At 48.1% G+C, this 22,857-nt stretch overlaps 7 protein-coding genes across 7 annotated transcripts; 4 read left to right on the top strand and 3 right to left on the bottom strand.

Annotated features, from left to right (window-relative positions):
• Positions 1-235: 235 nt before the first annotated feature.
• On the bottom strand, positions 236-4,316 carry sskB (uncharacterized protein; the record flags this gene model as incomplete). Its single annotated transcript, XM_056902022.1, has 2 exons — positions 236-2,510; positions 2,560-4,316. The coding sequence occupies 2 exons, from the start codon at positions 4,314-4,316 to the stop codon at positions 236-238; spliced, it is 4,032 nt and encodes a 1,343-aa protein (XP_056747309.1).
• Positions 4,317-7,527: 3,211 nt separating this feature from the next.
• N7537_010969 (ammonium permease MEP2) lies at positions 7,528-9,272 on the top strand (the record flags this gene model as incomplete). Its single annotated transcript, XM_056902023.1, has 6 exons — positions 7,528-7,611; positions 7,672-7,736; positions 7,798-8,052; positions 8,132-8,806; positions 8,871-9,102; positions 9,162-9,272. 6 exons carry the CDS (start codon positions 7,528-7,530, stop codon positions 9,270-9,272), a joined length of 1,422 nt encoding a protein of 473 aa, XP_056747310.1.
• A 753-nt stretch (positions 9,273-10,025) lies between these two features.
• N7537_010970 (U2 snRNP complex subunit CUS2) lies at positions 10,026-11,571 on the top strand (the record flags this gene model as incomplete). The annotated part of the gene is made up of 6 exons (XM_056902024.1): positions 10,026-10,166; positions 10,263-10,370; positions 10,444-10,847; positions 10,902-11,019; positions 11,076-11,243; positions 11,284-11,571. The coding sequence occupies 6 exons, from the start codon at positions 10,026-10,028 to the stop codon at positions 11,569-11,571; spliced, it is 1,227 nt and encodes a 408-aa protein (XP_056747311.1).
• A 588-nt stretch (positions 11,572-12,159) lies between these two features.
• N7537_010971 (tubulin beta chain) lies at positions 12,160-14,199 on the top strand. Its single transcript, XM_056902025.1, has 8 exons — positions 12,160-12,182; positions 12,275-12,298; positions 12,369-12,394; positions 12,461-12,502; positions 12,560-12,614; positions 12,680-13,135; positions 13,187-13,881; positions 13,948-14,199. Exons 1-8 carry the CDS (start codon positions 12,171-12,173, stop codon positions 13,979-13,981), a joined length of 1,344 nt encoding a protein of 447 aa, XP_056747312.1. The 5' UTR covers positions 12,160-12,170; the 3' UTR covers positions 13,982-14,199.
• A 214-nt stretch (positions 14,200-14,413) lies between these two features.
• N7537_010972 (uncharacterized protein) lies at positions 14,414-15,818 on the bottom strand (the record flags this gene model as incomplete). The annotated part of the gene is made up of 3 exons (XM_056902026.1): positions 14,414-14,813; positions 14,878-15,464; positions 15,543-15,818. The coding sequence occupies 3 exons, from the start codon at positions 15,816-15,818 to the stop codon at positions 14,414-14,416; spliced, it is 1,263 nt and encodes a 420-aa protein (XP_056747313.1).
• An 871-nt stretch (positions 15,819-16,689) lies between these two features.
• Positions 16,690-18,439, bottom strand: N7537_010973 (purine-cytosine permease family protein; the record flags this gene model as incomplete). The annotated part of the gene is made up of 4 exons (XM_056902027.1): positions 16,690-16,824; positions 16,883-17,645; positions 17,698-17,921; positions 18,011-18,439. 4 exons carry the CDS (start codon positions 18,437-18,439, stop codon positions 16,690-16,692), a joined length of 1,551 nt encoding a protein of 516 aa, XP_056747314.1.
• A 2,818-nt stretch (positions 18,440-21,257) lies between these two features.
• Positions 21,258-22,649, top strand: N7537_010974 (uncharacterized protein; the record flags this gene model as incomplete). Its single annotated transcript, XM_056902028.1, has 2 exons — positions 21,258-21,440; positions 21,492-22,649. The coding sequence occupies 2 exons, from the start codon at positions 21,258-21,260 to the stop codon at positions 22,647-22,649; spliced, it is 1,341 nt and encodes a 446-aa protein (XP_056747315.1).
• Between the last annotated feature and the right edge of the window lie 208 nt (positions 22,650-22,857).

The following is a 22,857-nucleotide window of genomic DNA, read 5'->3' on the forward strand; positions in this document are numbered from 1 at the left end:
TGGCGTTATGGTATGGCTTTGGTGAGCAAAATACGTTAGAGCAAGAAAACGAGGCGAGATGGGGTATCACATGCGATGTCAATCGAGGATGGCGAGATCGAGCGAGTTTGGGGTAGAAAAGACGCTTTTAAGTTCCACGATAATCAAAGTCAAATGTCGTCCACGTAAAAAGGGCGACATGCGACATAATAGAAATGGAGACTAGGAAGGGAGAAATGGCGCAAGAAAGGGGAAATCACATATATGCCGAGTTTTGACGAGAGCTTGAGTTGGAACCGCTGCTGTAGTCGCTAGTAGGAGTAGGGGACTCTAAGACAACTTGTTGACGAATGGAAATGATCCATTCGTGCTGTAGAAGCTCGGCGGCAGTGGCGCGGCGAGCGGGATCGCATTCGAAACAGCGGCGCACGAAGTCGATGCCCTGGTCACTGAGTTGATCGCGAGATGGAAGCGCGGGCTGTTTGCCTTGGGCGATGTTGTACATAATTGCCCACTCGTTGTCAAGAGTGGACCATGGCCGGCGCCCAGTTGCCATTTCTAGAACCACGCAGCCCAGAGACCAGATATCCACAGCGCCTTGGCGGTTGTCTAGATTTGCAGCGTCGCCACGGATAACTTCGGGTGACATGTACATCGGAGTTCCTGTGGTGGTTTTCTGGTTTTTGCGCTGGTTCGTGGGATCTTTGGCGGGCTCCTTGAAACCGGCTCCTTGAGGGTTGTCCATTGGGGCAACTGTGCGGCCCGAACGGGCAATGATTTTGGCTGCACCGAAATCAACGTACTTGATAACACCATTGTGATCAAGCAGGATATTCTCAGGTTTGATGTCACGGTGCACGATATGGGCTTCATGGAGATACGCTAGACCCTCTAGGAGTTGAAGAGCATAAACCATGATGACCGTTTCGTCCTCGATACGCCCGTGCTCTAGTAAGCTAGCGAGCGAGCCACCTGAGCAGTACTCCATGAAGATGTAAACCTTGTCACGGTGCACCTCGATACCGTGATAGGAGACAATGTTCGGATGATCGAGCACTTCAAGCACGCCCATTTCGTCTCGAATCTGCTGGGCGATCTTGGGAATGAGCTGGGGGTCTTGTAGGCGAATTTCTTTGACAGCCATCAAATAGTTGCTGTCCAAGTTGATAGCCACATAAACAGACCCAAAGGTACCACCACCGATGAATTGGCCTTGCTGCCAACGCAGAGTAACATTGGTAGCCGATGACGATAGCACGGTGAGTGACCGATCAGCCTCATCAGATCCTTCTAGCACCTTTCCTAGAGCCTGGCGTTTCGCATCTTCCTCGATTCTCCTATCTTCAATTTCTATAATACGCGCGTACCATGTCTCGCGGACGAGTTTTGATGCTTCCTCGTCGCTGGTGATCCGGCCAGCGCCAATCTGTCGGGCTCCATTGCGTTCTTCCATGCGTTTTTCGTTCTTCGCCGCAAGGGAAGACCGCGCACCCATAATATCGAAATGGGAAATGAGAAGGGACATGCACCCTGCCACTTTCAATCTGAAATCACTGAACTGTTCTTGATCCATAGATAGAAGATGTCGACTGGATGTGATCGCCATCGCAAACTCAAGGGCTGCCACAGCCCACTTGAAGGTTTTTCGGTCCGCAGCGTCACACTCATCACAGATGAACGCGACCCAGTCAAGAGACAACTCCACCAGCCGGGCACTGTTCATAGCACGCCTGTTAGCGTCGACATAGTTGGAGGACCGTTTGCCAAACTCTGTTGCGAATGCATAGCAGGCCTGTATCAAATCATTGTTCTCCCAGTTTCTCTCATGCAGCTGATCTTTGATGATAGCAACACTATCCATAATGGTCATGGACAGTTTGAAAGAGATCTTCTTGATCTTGTTCAACTCAACGTTTACACGCCCGAGGTTTGCACGTTGTTCAATGACCATATCAAGCTGGATGCCCGTGAGTCGTGCAAGCTCCAGACGTGCATTCTGAAGTCGTTCTTGCATGCCTCCAACAACGATACGTAGCTTGCCCAGCCGTACATCCGTCGGATGTTCCAAAAACTCCATTTGCATTTCCTTTCCTGCCCAAGCAAGGGGCTTTTCGGGCCGGATGGCTAGGACATAGGGAACATGGACATCCTGGGTTGGATCATCTTCTTTGAATGAGGTAGATAAGATACCCTGAATATCGGCGGGGCGGTTCCATAATGCATGATGCGCAACCAGATAAACACCTTTCTGCCCAACGGATGTGGTAGAGGTAACGAGGAAATGGTCGGAAATTAGAAGTGCCTCAAAGAAATCATAAGCGACATCAGTCGTGATGTTGTATTCGGTAGCATTCTCGAACAACTGGCACAGAAACTTGGAGAAGCGATAGAGTTTGCGTTGACGAATGCGCGTTGAATCCAAAATGCTCTTGTATCGTTTGTCCATATCCTGTACAGTTTCCTTGGGTCTCGGGACGAGCTCACGTTCAAAATGAATCATGAGACGCTGTAGTGATCTGGCAGTGAGGGCGCTATTGTTCTTGTTAGCCTTGATAATGGTGCAAGGCACAGGAACCTTACCTAAATTGTTCGGCCACCTCAATGTCTCCACCGTCAAGCCGGCAACCAATATCATAGGAGAATCCCCATTCCTGTTCCAAAATTTCGGCCTCCTTGAAAGTGTTCTTGTTGGCATTCAGCTTCCAGTTGAGGAGCCGAAAATAGTATTTCATAGCATCCAAGACCGAGTTGTCAAAGTTCTCATCGACACACGGCGGCAAATCCCAGCCGGGTTCTGGCCTCGAGACATCGAGGTAGCGGAACTTAATATCGACCGCCACTTTCATCAGGATTTGGAATTGGGAAATCATCTGGTCAATCAAAATGGGGGCTTGCTGCGCTGGGTCTTTCATGTTCTTGGCATAGGACAGACGGACTCGAATTATTTCCTGGATCAACCGAGAGGGAAAGTTAATCAAAGTTAGTAATTCTTCGATATATGGCGGCAAGTGTCGCGCGGCAAATGCTTCCGAGTTCTCGATCAGAGTACTCTTCGCTTTTTGAATGACGACGAGAATGCGAAGGAGCATGCCGTCCTTGTCCTGGAGCGTCTTCAAGCCATCTTCTTTCATGATGCGATCAAGGAAGGACGAGCCATCTGAAAGATCGTCCTTGGCAGACTTGACCCTCGGCTGGCTGAAATCAAGAGCCTCGTTCCCAACCCAGCTTTGTAGTATAGCCAACTCGGTGTTGATAAGAGCTGTAATGTTGTGCCACGCAAAGATGGCCGCGCGACTAGAGGTGAATTCCTCCGAGGCAACACGGGGGTTTGCAACTTCCATTTCCTTGTGCGAAGAATAAAGAATCTCGCATCGTTCGACCTTCTCCACAATATCATCGACTTGTTGTTTTGGCGGTTTCCCGATCTCAGTCTCGCCTTTAATCTGGAACCCGATGATATCCTCGATAATGGGACCCAACCGTGACCGTGCGTTCTCGATCAACTTTCGCTGGAGAGGAATACTCCGGCCGCACGTCCTTGCTCGAACTCCGATCCAGAGTGCATAGCTCTGGGCCGCCGACCGTTTTGATTCCGCAGATCCGATGAGTCGTTGTTTTTCTTGTTTCACTACATCTCCTTTCAAGACGGACGCTAGCATCGAATGCCACTCAAGCCGCTCCTGGTTCTTCGGATGCTTCAGTTCTTCGGTACTTGGTAGGTTATCGTCCGGGAGGAAAAGTTGGGTATCAGGGTCGTAAGAATCATCTTCAAATAGCACTTCGGAAGAAGGAGAAGGTTCCTCCAAGTCGCCATCACCTTCTATCATAATGTTGGGTTGCGCGTCTTTGGAATGGTGATACCAGGCTTGTGGGTTCGCTCGAATCCGTTGGACGTAGGCTTTCTCTTGCGCACGGTATTGTGCGTTTGGATCGCGTCGGTTTCCTCGTTTGGCTGATGACGATCGCTGGCGGTCTTCCTGAAGACTAATATATTGTGGTGGGCGCCGCTGTGGGGCATACGTATTCGACGGCGTTCGTACCGGGGCGGACGGGCGCTGAGGTCGCAAGTCGCTAGCCATAGGAAGTCCATCGGGCTTGTCAATGAGAGTGGTAGCACCGATACTAATTCCACGTGGTCGTGCAGTCGGTGTATTAGACCATGAGGTCAGGCTGGGTGGAAGTGTCGGAGGGGAAGATGTGATGGTGCTTGCAGGTGTTTGGATCTGGTCGTCGACTGTCTCTCCAAATGAGGAGTTGGCCCTCACAGGGTATTGTGGGAATTCATCAGAAGAGCCTGAGCCATCCGAATCAGGACTAGGAATTCCCGGGTGCTGCATAATGATTATACCGTGCGATGGTCCGGGAGAGCACGTCTAAGTGCAGACCAAGGTGATAGGAGGCGGATACTGTGGCGGTGTATTGTGGCTAATCGGATGGCCCATGTCCCCACCCATTCCTGTCTGATCTATCTACTGGGAATCTTTCCTGTTCTAATTTTCGGCCACTACGTGGCATCAATCTTGATCGTGCATTTATATTATGTCCAAACCCTGGTATGGAGTACACGCGTCCAATCTTGAAAGTCAGCTGCTCCATTGCACATATTCGTGTGATATAGCAACATCCTCCATGTAAAAGTTTCACGGATATTTGCTTTTTTTTATGGCTCTTATATTCAAGATAAGATTGTAAAAAAGTGCATGCAATACGTAAGTCAAGGCTACTAAATAAGTTCTATCAGTCCTATTAACATCTCTTTCTGCACCGTTGGGATTTATGCTTCAAATTGGTAAAGATATTTTCTATAAAACATACTCCGAAACCCTTAGGTAGTCTTTAACTTCACCGGGGCTTGTCATGATGTTCGTGTATTATTGGACATATGTTCAGTAGATCTTCTATGTTGTATCTTCTAGTCCGAAAATTTACATTCTAAGAGACTTTCTTACACTACATAGTCTCCTCTGACGTGTGAACGGGGGCTGAAATTGACAAAATAGACAAAGGTGAATAGAACTTAGTATACCTAAAGTCATTAGTTAACAAGACAAAGCAAGTTGTAAGAGATGGTAAGAACAAATTTAAGTGGAATTCAGATGGGAAAGGTGTGTATACTTTCTTTGAAACAGTGGTTGGTAGGTGAGATATTGAAATTAAGGGCAATTTAATTAGATTAATAAAAGCAACGAAAGAAAGTACACTCCGTATGACCCTTCAGATAACTAAAAAACCAATGTCCTTCTGAGAATGACTAAGTAAGTATTGCTTTATCTAACCATTCGTACTCTTGAGCGGTAACTAGTTGTGGCACCACAGTAGACAAATTTTGACATAACAGTTTGTCATATGATCGTTTGAAGTAGGGCATATATATTTGGATTGTGCTGAGACTCTACTCCGTACTGGAAGAGGAAAAGAGAGCATGTGATGCACTCATGTATGTGGCTATTGAGACAAGAGGTTGCTACTTTCACGGTAAAGCCATCTGTGTTATGAGATCAACCCATGAAACTAGCGAAATGAGCATGTGACATGACTGTTCATGCTAGTACTTTCAACGATTGAGCGAGTACTCCCTACATCTATTTGAAATCTTACCCCTGACTAGAGTAACATGACATTTAAATACGGATTACTCCGTACATAGATCGATGCAGGTACATCATAGATCCAACCCTGTCGATCAGTGAGTAGATCAGTGGATTCGAGAATAATCAAGGATCCTTGACACTTTGCTGGGGTTCTATGGAAATCTGCACAGACTAATAATTCAAGAAGTATTGAAGGCACTACATATCCACTTTCCTGGCTTGTACTAGAGACAAGTCATTCGATCTACGGAGTAAAGCATAGAGCATGCCTAGCCTGACCTATAATGCCCGGACTTACTTTGTATATACATAGGATGGCCAAGCCTCTAATGTTGTTATTGAAGAGTATCAAAGTGAAAAATTCAATAGTACAAGGGCTTTGCATATATATTCACAGACCTACAAGGCTTTGGTGCTAAGTAGAGTTTCTTGAATTATGGGGGCGAGAGTTTGCCAAGGTCCAAGTCGGGATTCCGAATCAGCCTCTATACTTCCTACCAATGGAAGACTGGGTGCTTATCTTGACTTAACGTACTTTCTAGTCCCCCTAGCTTGTATACAGCGTGGCAAAGGGTTTATGCAGTTTTCCCGCCCCATGCGTTCCAAGGTTCTGCATTCTGCATAGTCGTGTGGAATCGGGTGTGATATACCCAGAGAATTGGGGAAACCATTAAGAGATGATGCGGAGAGAATAATATGTCAGGGGTAGAAGTATGAATGTTGAACAGGTATGTGCAGATGGCTTTCTATGCAAAGATACGTAAACCTGCACACTATTGCGTATAGTAATACTTTCCATCCCTAATCTCCGACCTCTTCCACATTGTGTCATCAGAGATTATGGATAATAGAAAAGAGTTCGACAACATCGAAACAGCCCCTCGCATTGTTAAATGTATTCGATGTAAAAATTACTAGTAGTACGCAGATAAGGGAAATTACATTGTGATTGGTTGGCGCAACACTGGATTGAGCCTAGATGATAAGAGATCAAACGTCCTTTTGGTGAACAACTTCACATTGCATACGGCAATCAATAATTAACATTGAAAATACTATATCCAAGGCGTCGGGACAGCTTTCCATGGATCAATAAAACATTGTACTTGGAGATATTAAACAATTAAGCGACAGAAAACTACTCGCACGAAGAAATGATAAGCAAATGCCTGTGATTGGCTGGTTTCAATTTCATATCTACAGCCAGTCGTTGAGCACCCGTCCAATTTCGATTCCTATTATTTCCTATGATTCTCTTCTGTCACTGAAATGACCCAATCTGTTTATCACTTTAATACAATGTATAGAATAAGTTGTACTTGCGTTCCCCCTGCTTATCGAGGGTCAATGCATAGGGCTTGAGATGCACACAAGGTCCTATTAGATCCTTCTTAAGGGAAAATGTACAGATGTAGAGCAAACAATACGGAGTACGTAGTCACGCAGCAGTTTAAACATAGTTCTAAGAGCAGATACCTATAAAACATTCGAATATGGCTGAAGTATGCAAACGCAAGGACCCGTAATTCCCCGGCCTGGGTCTATGGAGTATATGCCATATCCGCCATGCACCCGGAAAGGCTGAAATGGGGGCGGGCTTGGCTAACTGCTATCGGTCAGGCCAGATGAATCATATCAGAAATCAGAATGACCAGCTCCCACTATCGGAACTAAGATCGATGGTCTGTTAGCCTTCTAGCGTCTGACAGTGGAGCATTGTTTGGTTGTCTGGGACTGTGGCAGTTATTTAAATTACAAGGGTTTGTCCTTGCAGACAACTCCGTAGACATATCACTTCTCTCTCCTTTCACAGCCCGGTGCATGGAAGTATTTCCTACTTCTTTCTCTTCATCGCCTATCACAAAGCTTTGGGATATCTCCTGTATCATTCCATTGCGGCTGTACTTTCAACTACGTATCACACTTGCAATACCATTGGCCTACCCTAGGTCTTATCATGGCTGAATACCCGGTTGCCTACAATGGCACCATCGCAACTGGTGGTGACTCGCTTCATGATGACTTGAACATTTTCTACAGTGTATGTTGTGTACTTTAATAGGGGTCAATCGAGGAGCTTGATAGCTAACAGTGTTAACAGTCTGGTGATATCGCATGGATCGTCATGTCGACAGCCCTAGTGCTGCTCATGATTCCTGGAGTTGGGTATGACCATAATGACCCTTTCTTAAACACTCAACCGCTCTGGCTAATTACTTGATTATAGATTCTTCTACTCCGGTCTAGCTCGCCGAAAGTCAGCACTCTCATTGATATGGCTTTCGATCATGTCGGTCGGCGTGGTTTCATTCCAGTGGTTCTTCTGGGGGTATTCGTTGGCCTTCTCCCACTCAGCCGGCAAGTATATCGGTAACCTCGATAACTTCGGCTTCAAAGGTGTTCTGGGTGCGCCATCCGTGGGAAGTGCCAAGGTTCCCGATCTTCTGTTCGCTATCTTCCAGGGAATGTTCGCCGCTATTACGTGAGTCATTATCATCATGCCTCGATCATGTCGATGAAGATCATCTAGAAACATCAACTAACATTTTATTCCCAATTAGTGTTGCTCTTGCCGTCGGCGCCGTTGCTGAGCGTGGTCGCATGCTCCCTTGCATTGTCTTCATGTTCATCTGGTCTACTATTATCTACGACCCTATCGCTTGCTGGACATGGAACTCGTCTGGTTGGGTATTCCAGCTCGGAGGTCTCGACTTCGCAGGTGGTACTCCCGTCCACATTGCATCTGGGTCTGCTGCTCTCGCCTACTCCTTGATGCTGGGTAAGCGTCGCGGCCACGGCACCCACGAGCTCAACTATCGCCCTCACAATGTAACCCACGTTGTCATCGGCACTGTGTTCCTCTGGGTCGGCTGGTTCGGATTCAACGCTGGCTCTGCTCTTGCTGCCAACCTTCGTGCCGTTATGGCTGCCGTTGTCACTAACCTTGCTGCCTCCGTTGGAGGTGTAACCTGGTGCTTGATGGACTACCGACTGGAGCGCAAGTGGTCCACTGTTGGCTTCTGCTCTGGTGTCATTGCTGGTCTCGTTGCCATTACCCCTGGCTCTGGATTTGTCACTCCCTGGGCTGCTTTCATCTTCGGTGTCGTCGGTGCTATTGCATGCAACTATGCAACTAAGCTCAAGTTCCTCCTTGGTGTTGATGACGCTCTCGATATCTTTGCCGTGCACGGTATCGGTGGTATTGTTGGAAACCTCCTGACCGGTCTTTTCGCTGCGTAAGTGAACCCACTTGTTGATAATATTGCGCTTGCCCGATCGTAAACTAACTTGCATTTATAGTGATTACATTGCGCACCTGGATGGCGTTACCGAGATCGATGGCGGCTGGATCAACAAGAACTATATCCAGCTGGGATACCAGCTTGCCGACTCGGTCTCTGGAATGGCGTATGCCTTCTTCGGAACTTGTATTATTCTCTTCCTTATGAACCTCATTCCCGGTCTTAGCTTGCGCGCGCCCGAGGAAGATGAGATCATGGGTATTGATGACGCCGAAATCGGCGAGTTTGCTGTAAGCTTTATTGTTCCCGAGCCTGCCAAAGAGACATTTTCTAACATTTTATTCACTAGTATGATTACGTTGAGGTCACCCGTGATATTGTCAACGGCGTGGAAAGCTCGGAGACCGGCTCTAAGCGCACTGCTACACCCGTGGGCGAGGTCATTGACACCAAGGCTTAGATCCAACTTGATCTGACAGCTGTCCTTTCTTTAATATTTAATATTCGGCAAACGCCTTTCTTTTTTCTTTCATGTTAATTATTCTTTCTTTTTGTTGGCGATGGCAGAGTGTCTTGAATATCTACATGTATAGTATGAAACTGTAGGTATTTGGGATGGTCTCCAGAGACTCCAATTTTCACTTCGATAGCATATTTTCAGATACCCAATTCGAATTTTATGAAACCATCCTGGGAGAAACCTAAATTGATAGAGCGTAGGCAAACCGTGAAAGTGTACAGTGACTGTTCATACGTTTTAACACCTCAGGCCCACCCGTGGACATCACTTAGATTATAATATTCTGCCGGTCAAATCCCTGGAGTTCAATGATTTTACACAACGTTAAACGTCGTCTTATGAGAATATATCAAACCATCCATAACGCGACATGAGCTCGAGGTAAATGAGGTCCGCCAGTTCATGTTATATAGGTATAGGCAATAAAGGAAGGCGGTATGTGGGTGGGGTTAAAGGTGTTTAAAACGTATGAACAGTCACTGTATGTCAGCATAGTATTCGACACCATTGGAACTGGAGAATGCAGCGGATCCACCCCGGAACGCAGCCGCCGAGAGTTCACCGCGCGGGAGCTGTGTTTCCCAATCATCGCAACCCGTCCCACCTTCTTCACAACACTTCACACACGTCTTCTGTCTTTAATTCATCTGATTCATCTTTCAGATAGTCTGGCCGACGGTTGTACTCATAAACATGGACTTCCCGACCGACGTGGCGGAGTTTGATAGCGATCCGCGCATCTCGTTCTCGAGACTGGACAACAGCTTCCTACTCGAGACAAGCGACGGTCGCGAGTTCTTGTTCAACAGTATCCTGAAGAGATGGATTGAAACGGTATGTAATAAACGTATTCGCACCCTGACGCTTTGCGATGGGCTGTCCACCATGCAGGCCGACAATCTCCGGTGCTAACCTGACTTACGACTTTAGATCGACGAGGCGCTCATCCGCAAGCAGCAGGGGTACGGCTCTGACGACGGTGAAACTGAAACCGTTCATCCGCGCGACCGTAAGAAGCGAAAGAGCTCGCATGATGAGGTAAGTGTTCCAGTCGTTTGTGGCAGCTTGCTGACATTGGTAATTGACTGTCTTCTCTTCTTTTGCAATTTAGACCGACGAACCCAAGGTCAAGAAACCTCGTGTGAACACCGCTGTGTGGGTTACCAAGATTCCCGGTGACGCCGAGCTGTCTGAGATTCAAGACCTGTTTTCGAAGTACGGAATCCTCGCGGAGGAGCTGGACACTGGAAAGCCTCGAATTAAAATGTACACGGACGAAAATGGCAACTTCAATGGCGAGGCTTTGGTTGTGTACTTCAGACCGGAGTCAGTCAAGCTCGCGATTGACTGTCTCGACGAGACGGACTTCCGACTGGGTCCCCACAACCCAGCTGGACCGATGCGTGTTCAAGCGGCCGATTTTTCGTTCAAGCGTGAAAAGGATGTGGAGCCAAAGGTTACCATGACCGCGAAAGAAAAGAAGAAGCTCAAGGAGCGCGCGGAGCGATTAAATAAGTGTGTTTGTTGATCATGGCGGCAAAGTGTTTGATGCTGACTTTGCTGTGATAGGAAACTTTCCGACTGGGGTGATGACGAGGCCGAGCAGACCTTACAGGCGATAAAGGCTGCCGAGGAGGCCACACGACATGTGATCCTGAAACATATGTTTACACTGAAGGAACTGGAGGTTTGACTTACTCTGCCTTGGACAAGTATGGACAAGCGGCTGACGTGTAATTACAGGAAGATCCCCTCGTCAGTATTGAGATTCAAGATGACATTCGCAGCGAGTGCTCTAAGATTGGTGACGTGGCCAAAGTCGTGGTCTGGGACGGAGAAGCTGATGGTGTTGTTACTGTTCGATTTGTGTCAACCGCCGACGCACGTCGCTGTGTTCAGGCAAGCCTTTCAGTTCGAATCAACGTGATGGCAACTACTGACCATCTTTTAGATCATGAACGGGCGCTACTTCGGTGGCAATACTGTTCTTGCTTACATCTGGGATGGAGATGAGAAGTTCAACAAGTACCACCCCCGACGAGACGCAGGAGGCAAAATGGCGGACCCTCTGGATGCAGACGATGAGGAGAACGAGCGCCTTGAGCGGTTCGGAGATTGGCTGGAAAGCGGCGCAAATCAGAAGACAGACAAGAACCAGGAAACCTCCAATGACAAGACCGACAAGGACAGGACCGCCAACGAGGAGGCAGGCAAGAGCCAGGAAACTGGCAAGAACTAGTCCAACTGAATAGAAAACGCCGAGACCCCACGTCAAGCGATCGAAAACGGCGAGAACAACCCACTAAAACCACATACCCCAAAACGGTGGGGAATATGTACCACTGAACGAATTTCATACGATGAGAGCCACTGAAGGGCAAGTGAGTACTTCTAAGTGAATAGAAAGCGATGCCTGACTGAACGAATTCTAACTGACGAGAGCTATTCTAGGGCAAGTGAGTACTACCATATGAATGGAAAGCGGCGCCTAATTGAACGAATACCCAATATGTACGATTAGTCCAAATTTTTCGAATTGAACGATTGAAACAATATTCTTTTACGTAGTTGTAGTTGTAGTTATAACGTTATAGTAGGTATATAGTATATCGTACCATATCACGCGCCCCAAAGAAACGCAAAATGTGGTTCGCACCTCCCCGAGTCCCGTGATGCGGCTATACCCAATCGGGCCTCCCCCCCTGAAGTTCAGTTGTTGACTTGTTGATCCCACACACACCGCTCAACTGGCCTTCTTGCTTTCTCTTCTTCCCCATCCTCCCTGACTTGTCACCGGTTCTCCTTTTTTTCGTCCATCTCTTTTCTAATTCCTTCAAAATGCGTGAGATTGTACGTTATCCCCTCCAGACGCGTCTTTTGTTTTCATACGGCCCCTGAGCCATGACCCCACTCTCAACAGATCTTTTGCTAACATGATCTAGGTTCACCTCCAAACCGGCCAGTGTGTAAGTTCGACATGCAAAATTCCTGGAAACGTTGTTCGATTCGTGGGACTAAATTGGAATTGGCTTATAGGGTAACCAAATTGGTGCCGCTTTCTGGTAAGTGCTGAGCTTTTTTTTTTCCCGCGTTGGGTATCAATTGACAGGTTGCTAACTGGATTACAGGCAAACCATCTCTGGCGAGCACGGTCTCGATGGCGATGGACAGTAAGTTTTAACTGTGATGGGGGTTTCCGGTGGATCACACGTCTGATATCTTGCTAGGTACAATGGTACCTCCGACCTCCAGCTCGAGCGTATGAACGTCTACTTCAACCATGTGAGTCCAACGACTGGAAACCGAATAATCGTGCATCATCTGATCGGATGCTTCTCATAATCTAGGCCAGCGGTGACAAGTACGTTCCCCGTGCCGTTCTCGTCGATTTGGAGCCCGGTACCATGGACGCTGTCCGCTCCGGTCCCTTCGGCAAGCTTTTCCGCCCCGACAACTTCGTCTTCGGTCAGTCCGGTGCTGGTAACAACTGGGCTAAGGGTCACTACACTGAGGGTGCCGAGCTTGTTGACCAGGTTCTCGATGTCGTCCGCCGTGAGGCCGAGGGCTGTGACTGCCTCCAGGGTTTCCAGATCACCCACTCCCTGGGTGGTGGTACCGGTGCCGGTATGGGTACACTTTTGATCTCCAAGATTCGTGAGGAGTTCCCCGACCGTATGATGGCCACCTTCTCCGTCGTCCCCTCCCCCAAGGTCTCCGACACCGTTGTTGAGCCTTACAACGCCACCCTCTCCGTCCACCAGCTTGTTGAGCACTCCGACGAGACCTTCTGTATCGATAACGAGGTATGAAACGCGTGAGGAAAAGATTGACATGAAGATCACTGACAATCCTAGGCTCTCTACGATATCTGCATGCGTACCCTCAAGCTCTCCCAGCCCTCCTACGGTGACCTGAACCACCTCGTCTCCGCCGTCATGTCCGGTGTGACCACCTCCCTCCGTTTCCCCGGTCAGCTCAACTCCGATCTCCGCAAGCTCGCCGTCAACATGGTTCCCTTCCCTCGTCTGCACTTCTTCATGGTCGGCTTCGCTCCCCTGACCAGTCGCGGCGGCCAATCTTACCGCCAGGTCAGCGTCCCTGAGTTGACCCAGCAGATGTTCGACCCCAAGAACATGATGGCTGCTTCCGACTTCCGTAACGGCCGTTACCTCACTTGCTCCGCTTTGTTCCGCGGTAAGATCTCCATGAAGGAGGTTGAGGACCAGATGCGCAACATCCAGAGCAAGAACCAGAGCTACTTCGTTGAGTGGATCCCCAACAACGTCCAGACCGCTCTGTGCTCCGTTCCCCCCCGTGGCCTCAAGATGTCTTCCACCTTCGTTGGTAACTCCACCTCCATCCAGGAGCTCTTCAAGCGTGTCGGCGACCAGTTCACTGCCATGTTCCGTCGCAAGGCTTTCTTGCACTGGTACACTGGTGAGGGTATGGACGAGATGGAGTTCACTGAGGCTGAGAGCAACATGAACGATCTTGTCTCCGAGTACCAGCAGTACCAGGAGGCCTCCGTCTCCGAGGGCGAGGAGGAGTAGTAAGGATTCCCCACACCACCCGATTTTCGAATACGTCGACTAATGAATTTTCTCCCTATTTTTAGCCTCGCTGAGGACATTGTTGATGAGGAGGTTTAAATAAATCTTCTTTGAGATTTGTTCAAAGTAATACCCTTGTCAAGCCTACATTCTCTACCATTCGGACCGGCTTGTGGGCGCAAGCCCCGAACCAATTTGTTTGAGCGCTCCTAATTTACACCCTTTTTTTGTCGATTTTTCTGCTCGGCTTGGGTGATTTGTTCCGCCCCTCCAGAATAGCACATAGTGGAAAAGAAAATGACAAATTCATTTTTCATGGCCTTTAAGTTGTGTTATTGTAGTATTGAATGTCAAGGTTGGTGGTACAACGGCTTCATATGGGCTAGTACCCTTAACTTTATAACTTCACATGCCTAGGTTATAACAATCTCACGTAGACAAGATGATACCTTCCCCGTTGCATTATATAACCCTACAACTATTGATCGGTACTCGCATCTCCCCACAGGCAATCCATTGCCTTTCTACCCCTCAATGAAAAGGACATTTCCCAGTCCGATATCCCTTCAACTCCGACAAAGTCTCATCTAACTGCTTCCTTCCCTTCCCCTCAAAATACTTCGGTCCAACATCCGCCACACTATATCCATTGGGATAATACTTATCCCCCTCATCACCAGGCACCGGCCGTCCTAGAGCTCGAGTCAGCCATGCCATCGGACCCCAGCGGTTCCAAAACGTGGGCTTGACATAATACGGCGCTGCCTCCCACTGGGTGAGGAAGAAGCGGTCGTTTTCATCCGGCTCCTCGGTGAACGAGGCGTAGCGCAGGAAGTCCGGCCGTGGCGGAGATAGGTAACGGAGAAATAGCTTGCGGGCTGTGAGGATAGCTGATAAGAGCGTTGCGCAGAATGCGGAGGGGGGCTCGTAGCTGTTTAGTAAGAGGTTAGACAGTGCATTGGTGATTAGTCCATCCATATAGCGTTGCAACTTACTACATCGCCTTCCTGAGCCTGTCATCCATCATAAACGAAACAACCTGCAACCCAACCGGATGCAACATCTTAGGCAGCATATAAACCAGCACAGCAGTCGTCTGATCCGCCGTCTCACGATTCTTAGCATCAGGCACCATGAACTTCGTCTCATACTCCTCGCTCCAAGCACCGATCTCCTCGAGCCACTGAATCCCATCCTGGAACCCGGTCTTACCAGATGGCAGCTTCTCATAGCTAATCTCAAGCCCATCACCCACACTCTTCCAGAAAGTCCCGATGGCACAGCGCTCCAGATCACTCAGCTGGCGCCACTCATAGCGATTGATGAACCGAATCGGCTGGAGCGCAAACAGCGCCAGCGTAAAGAGCATATCGTCATCGAGGATCTTGCCGGAGGCCCTGTACTCGCTGTGTAAGTAGCGCGTCCGGGCAAGACCAAGGTATGCGCGTGCGGAAGTCGGGTTGTTGCCGATCATTTCTTGGACAAGGACGCTGGTATCTGTGTACCGCTTTAGGGAAGTTTCCGGGTTGGAGAATTGGCTTGTTTTTGCGAGAAGGTGGGATATTGAAGGGATGCCGTATGTCTTTTTTTTCAGTTAGAAAATCTATGTATAGATCGGAAGGGTATGGCCCGATTGTTTGTGGTTTGTGTTGTTTCATACCCGGAATAAGGCGAATTGCAAGCTCTTGACGAACATAAGTGGGAACTCGAGCTGCGCGACTTGTTTTTGGATCTGGAAGGCTTCTTCGTCGGTCATTTTGGACATCGACTCCCGTGTTGGGTAGGCATATTGCTTGTGGAGCTTGCGTAGACGCTGGAATCGTAGGGTTGTTGTTACTACTGGCCAGACGACGAGGAGGCCTACGGCGTAGGGGAGTAGTTGGGTTGTTATGCCCCCTGCAGGTAGGGGTGAAGCCCAGGTGTCGGTGTACTTCATATTGACGCGATAAATGTGGGGATGGAACCTCAACTGGGGATTCCACGAAATTTAAATAAGAATGAATGTGGTGACCCCACAAGGTTTATGAACTGTCAATTGTGCCTGTGCAACCTGTACATAACACCTCGCATATCTCCATTGACCCTTGGAGTATGTTCATTAGGTTTCCAAGGTTCGCTTCATCTAATCTAGACAATATTGTCAAATACTAAGAATTATGATGATGATTACATTCAAAGGTTTATACAAGCATCATGTGACTTGGAGAAGACATAGTTACCATCTATTACGTTTAGTCATCATCATCGTTCAGATTGTGGAAATAGAGTCATATATTTGGTCATATACCACATTGTTTATACGCCAGATTTCTGTCAAATATAATTGGATTATTTCAAACGCGGGGTAACCGAAATACCGAGCCTCGGGGAACTGGAGATGAGAATGAACATTTCACATTCTCGGGCTATCCGACTATTATATGCGAAGAGGGGCCTCAAGTCAGAGTATTATCACACCCCTATAATCCCAAAGCTACATTTTACAACTGAGAAAGTGCCCATGGCGTTCTCGGTTGTGCGAGATGCACGTGCATGCGATCACGCCTCGTAAGCACTATAGCGGGTATTCTTAAGCCAACGGGCCACAGGTCTGGAATTTCTGTTACAGCTCACATTATTTAAACAAATTCCATTGAAATTATTTTGATTATAGGTCCAGCCTGACACTATCACATCTATCACATCGGGTCTTTACAGTTCCCATATCGCTATACACTATTTGGTTTATGTTGAGGGGATATAAAATGTTCTGCCTCCACACTTCCTGGCGGATCATTATGCCAACGTGTAAAAAGAGTGACAAACCACTAACGACCAATGAATCTGAGCTCCAATGCGCGTAGCGGTGGGAAAAACATCGCAGTGAAGCCCGCACCCAACCAGAGACCCAGATCAGCTTCGCCAGCCATCTGTGCGATGGGGCCGATATAATACGATTGAGACTAAATCCAAGGATTAGCGAGATGCGATCAATCTAGTTTGTGAGAATGAAAGGCTTACCATGCCAACAATTGCACCAGCCCAGCCAATAAGGAAAGCAACTCCCGCTGCGATCCCCAAAGGCAATTTGTCGCGACAGTTCCACTGAGACCAGTCATAGCCTCTTCTCCGACGGAAGACCATATCTTCTTCGAAGACAATCACGACAAACATCATAACCCAGTATCCGATCAGAGGCAGGAAAGACTTGAAGATCTCGTACAGCCGGTCCCGGCCTCCCATCGCACATGCGGCATAGATAACCGTAGCGAGAGTCGTGAAGACCGGTCGGGGAACCTTCCCAAACACCCCGCCAATCATCTGGAAGTTCATTCCCATTGAGTACGCCCCGGGAGTGTTATTGGCAACCAACGCGAGGACGTTGATAACAGCACAGAATTTCCCGAACCCTCCGAGACCGTCATATGCTGTCATCAGTACGCCCCCTGGGCTGCTGCCATACTTGGCCGCGAGATGTGCCGAGCTGGCGATCACGGTTCCAAGACCAACGCCCATAAGAAGAACAATTGACATGGCACAAGTGGCAGCGAAGACTGTGACCAGGAATGTCCGGTAGCTCTTCATTTGCGGCGGGATATACACATAGTAATCGGCGGCGAGCGGGGCCCAGGCGAGGGGAATAGACAATGCCAGGGAGAGGAAGGTTATTACTTTGGCGATGAAGTGTTCTGTCGACATTGGTTTCTGGATGTTGAAGTCGAAATGAGGACCTGCTGAGCCCACCATAACGCATATCACCAGCAGCTGTGGTAACCAGGCAACTCTGTTATTAATTAGAATATGCATTTCAGGTATTCTGGGCTGTTAATCCTTACCGTTCATATAATTGGAAAAGTTTCATCCCAAACAGAGCCATAACCAAGCTGGAAACGGCGACAATTATAATGCCCACTATCACGGAAAGATGGCCACCAGAGACCACGGACAAGATCTGGCCACCCACGACGCTGTTTACCATGCTATATCCGATATTGGTGAAGAGGTTCAGGATAATGCAAAATTTGCTAGGATAATAGCCCATGAAATATCGGGCCACGATCTATCAAATTCATGAGCATCCGTTCATTCTGTTAATAGCGCCTTCTTCTCCCCGTGCAGGAAAAAAACGATACTTCGATATCAACATACCAAAGTTCGGTTTCCGCTTTTCGGTCCCCATATACTTATAAAACCAACAGTGCAATTGCCGGCTAAACACCCAAATACAGCACAGAGGGCCGCATCCCTGAAGCTAAGGCCTAGTACGAGTGTACCCATTGATCCAACAACGATGTTATTTGTAGCCAATGTCATGCTAAACCACATTAGCAGCATATGTAGTATAGTCGAAGATGTTATTGGTTCTCGAGCTTCGATAGGAATGGGCTCGACGCCACGGCTCTCCACATTTCTCAAGCTTGCAGCCCATCGTGACCATCTTGATTCTGGCACGGGGTCAGGCTTTGCGAGGTCCGAGTCGGAGGAGGAGCTGTTGGAAGCGCTTTTGTCGAGGTGAAACTGGCTCGGACTCCCAAGAGCAGGCGAGCTGTGGGCTTTTTCGACATCGTCGGGCTTCATTCTCGGATATCTCGAAGGACGTGTGAGTGGATTATGTCGGATTAAGCTGTTCGTGAACAGTAGCTTTCAACCCGAATCCACTAGTGAACAAATAAATGCCGAGGAGTCCAGCGTATATATTGGATTTCGTAAATCCACGGCTATACAACAGCCACAAAATGTGAGGGAAATGAGCCGTCCGTATAAAACATAACCGAGGGGGTGAACTATGGTATGATAGATATAAGGGGAAACGCACACGGGGCCAGTGCACCATTGCTAGGCCGTTGAATACTGACCTGACATCACCCTGTCTACTCAATGAGACGGTGTAACAACCCGAGGGGAGACTGGATACATACGCATTCCTTAGCAATCAAGGCACCAACCGAGCAGCTCGCAGACGGCATCCAATGATGAGCCCTGGAATTGGAACCACTACAATACAGCCGTGAATAAACACACTCTGCAGATTGTAGATCATTGATCGTCTGGTGGAGAAACAAAAGAAAGCTACCCAGCTTTATCCCAAGTTACAAGTGTGGGGATGAACCTCACCGCGCAATATTGACCCATCCACACACATCTTCGGTGGGTCTGTAGCCATCTCATGATACAATCAAAGGAAGGGATAGACTCATGACAGCAACACCGTAAAAAATAAAAGTCCCGCCGACCCCTGTGATCCGCAATACATTTCCGTATGGGGCAAGTGGCATACTGGAAAGCTCCGAATATGCATGCTCTGGAATGTTGTCGACGCAAGGTCTATGTGTTAGCTCACGATTCTATACGATGATCAGATTTTGGGAAGGAGGATGATGATCAGCCGAAGTTCCGTTGAGCAACTTCTGCGAGAAATGTATTCTGGTCCCTTGTGATTGCGGCGGGACAAATGATTCCCCGGACACCTTCTGTAATGATTCGCTATAGCTCTGGGGATATGAAGGTTTGAGGGAAGGGGCTCTTTTTAAATACCTCTGATTAATGTTTCCTTTCATTAATCTATTCATAACTTAGCTTTACTATATATAGAGAGTTTCTCGCTGTTCGGCTGTCATCGGCATCGCGGTATAGCCTATCTGAGTATGAGTTGATTGGTACACTGTATATGGGATATTATAGGTCCTCTGATGTTCAACTCGGAAGACTTTGCACAAATGGAACCCCGAATTATGTGTATTACGTAGCTCGAGTATCTAGCTCAGATCATTTCCTACAAGTCTAGCCAAGCTTTTCCCCCGTCTCTCCTGACCCACAAGCCGGAATCCGTGATGCGGATCTATGAAGGCGAACTCTCCTAGCTTTCTAGGCGTTGGCGAAATGTGTTTGAAAATGATAAATTGTTAAAAAGGTCTCGATTTACATGAGATTGGGGTTTATTGCTTCTTTAGACTTTTTAGTAGTCTTCTCAGATGTTTTGTTTACACATATTTTGGACACCTGAGTTTGTTTCACGGATACACGGCCGAAAAAGGCTTAATTTGTGAAATCGACCTTCCTATGTATAAGATTTGACATGGTGCGTTATGCCCAGTATACATGTGCTACAATATGTGCTGTAGCTGTCTACCACCTTCCAATTAGAACTTCTATTATTGGGTCGTGTACTGGAAACTGCATCCTGGTGGATATAAATACCATCGATCCCCAAAACATCAAGCAACATCATTCAGCCATCACTCAACTTCTTCAACTACACCTGTGAAATCTTACAGCTTCCCTAACTAGGTCAAGACACCCCTCTCCATGACTTCAAAGGAACTAAATATAAAGAGATGCAGCTTCAAACTGCAACAAGTGGGACTGAATGGACGGCGAAGACATTGTTGCAGGACGGAGATTTCTTTCCAATGATGCCAGCATACGACGTAGGAAGACTTTCAGTTGACAGATCGGGGAGATGAAGAGCAGCATAACGGATCTTGCACCGGTGCCGTGCCAGGGATAGGGAGCCCGAGGACTCTGAATGGGTGCTCAGGACAAAGAGAAATTTCAAGGGGATATCTAGCTACTTCGAACTGGTGAAATGCAAATCAGGGGTTGATGAATGCAGTTTCTTTTCCTTGGCTATTCAATATGCTCCATCAAACATGTCAAACGTGACTCTCAAACGCACAATCTCACAGCGACAACTCACAAGGTGACGCCCATAGTTCTCATCGTTTGATTTGACTGCCCCCCCCAATCCAAGCTTCACCTGCTTGCTAATCTCGTTTGTCGTTTCTCTAGTTTAACTCCCTTTGACTTTCACAACATCCTCACCGATACTGAACTTACAATGGCCTCCACCGACGCAATTCAGACTTCCTCACCGTCCATCTTCCAGCCTATAACGGGAAGGTCACTAGATCTGTTCGTCATAGAGTTCGACCTGTGGCCACGGCACGGTCTTTTATTGTGCGAACATCAGGTATCATCTTTCCAGTCCACCGGATTGACATTAGAGCCTTTGTCTCTAATGGTTATATTCTAGACGCAGAAGACTCAGACCGGTAGGAAAATGACAACAGTGGTCAATCTTGGCTCGATGTATCTTGGTTGGAGCTTCCTAATGAATTGGTTAGGAACAAGACCTTTGGGACCTCAAACAATGAGTCGCGGGATGCATAAGCAGGCATGCTACTTGCGGCTGATATTAGAGAGACCACTCGTACCGAAGATCATATATTGGATACTTCTAATACCCGTGATGGATTGAAAGTATCCAACGACTTGAAATGGATGGCGAAGCCGGACTTGACATCCTCCGCCCCACATTTCCTATTCAGAATGAGGGGAGAATACAAATATCCAACTTCTATCTCACACTTCCCAGTAACCGGCTACATATTATAAAATGACTTCCCTAACCCCATCTCAAGAAGATCTGCAGAAGTTCTACATCGGCAAAGACATCAGCGATGTACCTAAACCAGCCGCGGTCCTTGACGTAGCAATCATCCGACGACACTGCGAGACAATGCTACGCACAGTCAAAAAGCTCGATGTCGGATTTAGGGTTCATGTCAAGTCTCACAAGGTAAGAGGCCTCGGATACTCCACGTAATTACACTCAGCTTATGAACATCAGACACCCGAAATCGCCAAGCTCCAAATCGGCGACAGCACCGAGGCCAATTTCATAGCCTCCACAGTCCTAGAGATCGAGATGATGATCCCTCTACTACAGGATCTGAAACAAAAAGGCTGCAAAATTAACATTCTCTACGGCATCCCCCTCGTCCCATCACAGGTTCCACTACTAGCCAAGGCAGCCCGCGAGCTAGGCGAGAACAGCATCACTGTGATGATCGACCACTTAGATCAACTCCCCTACCTGGAGAAACTATCTTCTCTGGCCGGACATCCAGCCTGTGTCTTTGTCAAGGTCGACACGGGCTACCACCGCGCCGGCTTACCGCCCGTATCCCTCAACAAGAACGGGTTACTCGAGAAACTTGTCTCCGCGGAGGAAACAGGCGGGGCAAGGCTCCTCGGATTGTATTCACACAGCAGTCTGAGTTATAACGGGACAACCCCCGAGCAAGCGATGGGCCATTTGATCAGTGAGATCCGCGGATGCAAAGATGCCTTGGAGAGAAATTTGCATATATTGCCCAAAAGGGAATTGATCATCAGTGTTGGTGCGACCCCGCAGGTAGTCTCGTCCCAGAACTTGCTGCGTGAGGACTCTTTCTGTGCGGAGGCGCAGGAGCTGAAGGCTTTGCTTCGCGAGACAACTGTCGAGCTGCATGCTGGCGTCTATCCCATCCTGGATATGCAGCAGTTCTCCACAAATGCTAGTGCTGATTCTGGAGTTTTGGAGGATGAAATTGCCATCTCGGTGCTCGCCGAAGTGTGCAGTGTCTATAACGACGGTGAGCGTGAGAAGCCTGAGGCGCTTTTGGCTGCGGGGACGCTTGCTTTGGGTCGAGAGCCATGTCCGAGTTACTCGGGGTGGGGGGTTGTTTCTTCTTGGCAACTGGATGGATTGGGTAAAGCTTCATCGGAGAGATTGGTTGTTGAGAGGATAAGCCAGGAACATGCGGTTGTGACTTGGGAGAGTGAGTGGCAGGCGAAGATTCCTCTGCGAATTGGACAAGTGGTTAAGGTGCACCCTAATCATGCTTGCGTTACCGGTGCCTTTTATGGGTGGTATTTTGTTGTCGATTCGGATCAAGACAGCGAAACTTCTAAGATTGTGGACGTTTGGGTTCGGGCGAGGGGGTGTGGTATGAGGGCTTGGTAGAGTATGCCTGCAATTTCGGGCCTCGGGGATATCTTCCGCTTATGAACTAGTGTATTGAAGTGCATTTATACGTCTAGTCCTGATCCACTATAAACCCTGCATCATCACCCCAAATTTGGACAAATAAAAGAGCGTAAGCAATCAAAATGGATAATAGGTCAATTTCGCCTTCGCAGAGCGTTCCGTTTGCTGTAGTGCGTGATATTAC

The sequence above is a fragment of the Penicillium hordei genome (assembly GCF_028827395.1).
Source record: "Penicillium hordei strain IBT 12815 chromosome Unknown utg000006l_segment0_segment0, whole genome shotgun sequence".
Classification (NCBI taxonomy): Eukaryota; Fungi; Ascomycota; class Eurotiomycetes; order Eurotiales; family Aspergillaceae; genus Penicillium; species Penicillium hordei.